Genomic DNA, 5,327 nt, shown 5'->3' on the forward strand with positions numbered 1-5,327 from the left:
CCCAGAGGATCCGTTCCTCCTTCCTCCCTCCAGACCCCCCAGGCACCGAGACCAAGATCTGAACCCCAGGACCAGGGCATGAGGCTGGGCTACACCGCCAGGGAGCACGGCCCCAAGGACCAGAAGACCAGAGAGAAGTTGCTGTAAAAAAACGCAGGAGAACAGGACGGCTAGAACCGTGGACCTTCGAAGCTTGGACCTAGATTCATGGACCTAGAAACTTGAACAAAAGGGCTAGTTCCATGGACCTAGAACCAGGGAACCTAGAACCAGGGAACTGGGGAAGCAGGAGGGAAGACTAGTTTGACCTATAACTAGGAACCAGGGTTCTGGATGCAGCGACCTAGAACCACGACTGGTGATAGAAAATGTAGAACCAGGAAATATGGAACAATCTATCAGGGATTCTTAAACTATTTCAGAAATTGACTGTCCTCCCATGATCCAAATCGTCCTCCAACGACCCAAGTTAAGAAGAAATAGTGTGTGATGATAGATGTATTCTTATAACTCACGACCCACCTCTCACATGCCCAGGGACCCACTTTGGGTACCGACTCATAGTTTAAGAAACCCTTTTCTAAACCTTGGAACCAGAGATTTGGAACAATCTAATGTAGAACCAGTGACACTGAACAATATTGAACTTGGAACAAGGGATACGGAACAATCTAGAACTTTGAACCAGTGACACTGAATAATCTAGAATTCAGAACCAGGAATATGGAATGTTCTAGATTGAATTTGAAGACAGATCTGGGTCCAGATTCACAAAACCAAGAAGCTGCTTAAGAACGAAAATAAGAAGTTCATAAAATTCCAATTCCTCCACAATATTTCAAGATTTAATAATTCTCTTACGAACTCCTCAAATATCTTCATACAAAACTTCTTAAAATGTTTGTTGCTAGGCAACCGGTTTAAGCTAGCTATCTAGCTAACAACGGTAATCATGTTAGCATATTTCCTACTGAGATTACTGTTCTTCAACATGTTTTTTTGGGGGTTTAAAATAATCAATACTGAAACTTTCAGTTGAAGTTTGTGAATGAATTAAACAGGTTCAATTGCTTTCATGAGATTTTTCTCTCACTGCCCAGAGTTTAAGATGAGGGTTTATCTATCTTGGAGTTAAGAACAAATCCTAAAACATCCCAAAACTGAATTTTCAAGAGTCTAATTTCTTCTTAACCTTTTTTGCTTCAGGAGAAAATGTTTTAAAAAAATACCCATAACATTTGTTAGTAAACTTTTTGAGAAATATCAACTTTACTTAATTTTCTTCATAAATTTACAGTTAAGGGGGAAAAATGGCAGTTGAAAGGTCATTTCTTCTTAAAGAAGGTTTTGTGAATCTGGGTCCCTGGTTCGTAAAGCTTTATCTCTGCTCTCAGCATCACTGTCAGTTTAAACTACTACTACTAGTTCATTCATCTGTATTGTCTGCGTTAATTATATTATTATTGTATTATTGTTATTTTAATATTATGACCTCATCATTGTTGTTGTATAATCGTTGCTTTTTAAAATATTTTTTATCCTGTTATACAATGTCTAGGACATTTATCCATTTCACTGCTTCTGGGAAGCGTGTGTGCGTGCGTGTGTGCGTGTGCGTGTGCGTGCGTGCGTGTGTGCATGTGTGCGTGTGTGTGTGTGCGTGTGCGTGTGCTAGTCTGTACACACAGTGTAAATAAGTGATGCTCTCTGTACCAGCAGATGAAAATATATCTCATTGCCCATCAGGACTTTATCATATTGATATGCTGATGTTAAAGCAATACAGTAACTATCTAATGTATTATAATATAATGTGCCACGCCGTTACCGTGAGGATACTAAGCTGTTGTATAATGCTATACTGTATTGCCATAGCAGTGCCATCGCCATGACGATACCATGGTGTTAGGTTGCTGTAGGATCACCATGGTATTGCCACGGCGTTACTATGGTGCCGCTAAACCGTAACGTTGCTATGGTGTTGCTACAGTACCGCCATGCTCTGTGAGTGCTGTTTGCGTGGGAACAGTGTACTTGATTCTGACGTGAGCCATAGGGGATTATGGGTAAATGTGAGGAGATATCTGAGGAGATTAGAGGAGGACAGAGTGGCTGACACCAGGCTTTAACTTAGTCTGGTCCCAGACCTGTTTATGATTTCAGAGGACAACAGGGTGGCTGACACCAGGCTTTAACTTAGTCTGGTCCCAGGCCTGTTTATGATTTCAGAGGACAACAGGGTGGCTGACACCAGGCTTTAACTTAGTCTGGTCCCAGACCTGTTTATGATTTCAGAGGTCAACAGGGTGGCTGACACCTGGCTTTAACCTAGTCTGGTCCTATGCTGCCATGACAACTCCTTGTTGCCATTGTCCTCCGCCAGGTGGCTTCATTCCTAGACGACATGCAGTCCTCAATCAGTCAATGCAGACAGAATCATATCACTATCTGATGTAAGACAATGCCTTGTCGGAGACGGCACAACCTTTTCTGGAACCAGTCTAAGGTCAATGACAACAGGACCAGACCTGGAACCAGGCTAAGGTCAATGACGGGACCAGTTCTGGTACCAGGTTTATGTCAACAGGGCCAGACCTGGTACCAGGTTTATGTCAACAGGGCCAGACCTGGTACCAGGTTTATGTCAACAGGACAAGACCTGGTACCAGGTTTAGGTCAACAGGACCAGTTCACCAGGACCAGTTTCTGGTACAGTTCTGGAAGGTTTAGGTCAACAGGGCCAGACCTGGTACCAGGTTTAGGTCAACAGGGCCAGACCTGGTACCAGGTTTAGGTCAACAGGGCCAGACCTGGTACCAGGTTTAGGTCAACAGGGCCAGACCTGGTACCAGGTTTATGTCAACAGGGCCAGACCTGGTACCAGGTTTAGGTCAACAGGACCAGACCTGGTACCAGGTTTATAACAACAGGGCCAGTTCTGGTACCAGGTTTAGGTCAACAGGACCAGTTCTGGTACCAGGTTTATGACAACAGGACCAGTTCTGGTACCAGGTTTATGACAACAGGACCAGTTCTGGTACCAGGTTTATGTCAACAGGGCCAGACCTGGTACCAGGTTTATGACAACAGGACCAGTTCTGGTACCAGGTTTATGTCAACAGGACCAGTTCTGGTACCAGGTTTAGGTCAACAGGACCAGTTCTGGTACCAGGTTTATGACAACAGGACCAGTTCTGGTACCAGGTTTAGGTCAACAGGGCCAGACCTGGTACCAGGTTTAGGTCAACAGGGCCAGACCTGGTACCAGGTTTAGGTCAACAGGGCCAGACCTGGTACCAGGTTTATGTCAACAGGGCCAGACCTGGTACCAGGTTTAGGTCAACAGGACCAGTTCTGGTACCAGGTTTAGGTCAACAGGACCAGTTCTGGTACCAGGTTTAGGTCAACAGGACCAGTTCTGGTACCAGGTTTAGGTCAACAGGACCAGTTCTGGTACCAGGTTTAGGTCAACAGGACCAGTTCTGGTACCAGGTTTAGGTCAACAGGACCAGTTCTGGTACCAGGTTTAGGTCAACAGGACCAGTTCTGGTACCAGGTTTAGGTCAACAGGACCAGTTCTGGTACCAGGTTTATGTCAACAGGACCAGTTCTGGTACCAGGTTTATGACAACAGGACCAGTTCTGGTACCAGGTTTATGACAGGGCCAGGACCAGTTTATGACAACAGGACCAGGTACCAGGTTTATGACAACAGGACCAGTTCTGTTCCTGTTGGTCTGGTACCAGGTTTATGTCAACAGGACCAGTTCTGGTACCAAGTTTAGGTCAACAGGACCAGTTCTGGTACCAGGTTTAGGTCAACAGGACCAGTTCTGGAACAGGGTTTAGGTCAACAGGACCAGTTCTGGTACCAGGTTTAGGTCAACAGGACCAGTCTGGAACAAGGTTTAGGTCAACAGGACCAGTTCTGGTACCAGGTTTAGGTCAACAGGACCAGTTCTGGAACAAGGTTTAGGTCAACAGGACCAGTTCTGGTACAAGGTTTAGGTCAACAGGACCAGTTCTGGTACCAGGTTTATGACAACAGGACCAGTTCTGGTACCAGGTTTATGTCAACAGGGCCAGACCTGGTACCAGGTTTATGACAACAGGACCAGTTCTGGTACCAGGTTTATGACAACAGGACCAGTTCTGTTCCTGTTGGTCTGGTACCAGGTTTATGTCAACAGGACCAGTTCTGGTACCAGGTTTAGGTCAACAGGACCAGTTCTGGTACCAGGTTTAGGTCAACAGGACCAGTTCTGGAACAGGGTTTAGGTCAACAGGACCAGTTCTGGTACCAGGTTTAGGTCAACAGGACCAGATCTGGAACAAGGTTTAGGTCAACAGGACCAGTTCTGGTACCAGGTTTAGGTCAACAGGACCAGTTCTGGAACAAGGTTTAGGTCAACAGGACCAGTTCTGGAACAAGGTTTAGGTCAACAGGACCAGTTCTGGTACCAGGTTTAGGTCAACAGGACCAGTTCTGGTACCAGGTTTAGGTCAACAGGACCAGTTCTGGTACCAGGTTTAGGTCAACAGGACCAGTTCTGGTACCAGGTTTAGGTCAACAGGGTGGATGATACAAGGCTGTTTGTTTCTTCAGGGGAGAATAAAACTTTTAAAAAATACAACTGGAGTCTGAGTTCTCTCTTTCTTTGTCTTTGTCTCTTTATTTCTCTGTCTTTTCTCGTTCTCTCGCTCTGTGTGAGTGTTTATCTGTCCGTCCGTCTGTCTAGAACAAAGTTACTGAAACCAGCTGAACGTCTGATAAACTACAGGCTCTGAGTGTGACTACTAGTCAACCCTGTTGAAGTTGTATGTCTTTTAGATCGAGCAACAGCCATCAGAACACGCTGCCAAACACACCCTCCTAAAACTGACTATCCTACTGATCCTCGACTTCGGCGATGTCGTTTACAAAATGGCCTCCAACACTCGACTCAACAAATTGGATGCAGTCTATCACAGAGCCATCCGTTTTGTCACCAAAGCCCCATATACTACCCACCACTGCGACCTGTATGCTCTCGTTGGCTGGCCCACGCTTCATACTGGTCGCCAAACCCACTGGCTCCAGGTCATCTACAAGTCTCTGCCAGGTAAAGCCCCGCCTTATCTCAGCTCACTGGTCACCATAGCAGCACCCACCCGTAGCACGCGCTCCAGCAGGTATATCTCACTGGTCATCCCCAAAGCCAATTCTTCCTTTGGCCGCCTCTCCTTTCAGTTCTCTGCTTCCAATGACTGGAACGAACTTCAAAAATCACTGACACTGGAGACTCGTATCTCCCTCACTAACTTTAAGCACCAGCTGTCAGAGCAGC

The 5,327-nt window shown here is 45.9% G+C and overlaps 1 protein-coding gene and 1 long non-coding RNA gene across 11 annotated transcripts in view; both read left to right on the forward strand.

Annotated features, from left to right (window-relative positions):
* The window catches only part of LOC112238404 (stAR-related lipid transfer protein 13-like), a 117,101-nt gene extending 115,683 nt beyond the window's left edge, over positions 1–1,418 (forward strand). Inside the window, 1 exon segment of the mRNA XM_042311105.1 lies at positions 1–1,418. This exon segment is cut by the window's left edge and continues 56 nt beyond it. Within this exon segment, the coding sequence (XP_042167039.1) occupies positions 1–62 (62 nt within the window). The 3' untranslated portion in view covers positions 63–1,418.
* A 1-nt stretch (position 1,419) lies between these two features.
* LOC121838779 lies at positions 1,420–4,631 on the forward strand. 10 transcript variants are annotated; one of them, XR_006080658.1, is made up of 4 exons: positions 1,420–2,605; positions 2,725–3,652; positions 3,748–4,528; positions 4,561–4,631. It is a non-coding gene; the product is annotated as an uncharacterized LOC121838779 (long non-coding RNA). The 10 variants fall into 10 exon arrangements; XR_006080656.1 differs by having other exon boundaries at positions 3,748–4,034; positions 4,177–4,631; XR_006080660.1 differs by having other exon boundaries at positions 3,748–4,034; positions 4,209–4,631.
* The last annotated feature ends 696 nt before the right edge of the window (positions 4,632–5,327 follow it).

The sequence above is a fragment of the Oncorhynchus tshawytscha genome, linkage group LG33 (genome assembly GCF_018296145.1).
Source record: "Oncorhynchus tshawytscha isolate Ot180627B linkage group LG33, Otsh_v2.0, whole genome shotgun sequence".
Lineage (NCBI taxonomy): Eukaryota > Metazoa > Chordata > Actinopteri > Salmoniformes > Salmonidae > Oncorhynchus > Oncorhynchus tshawytscha.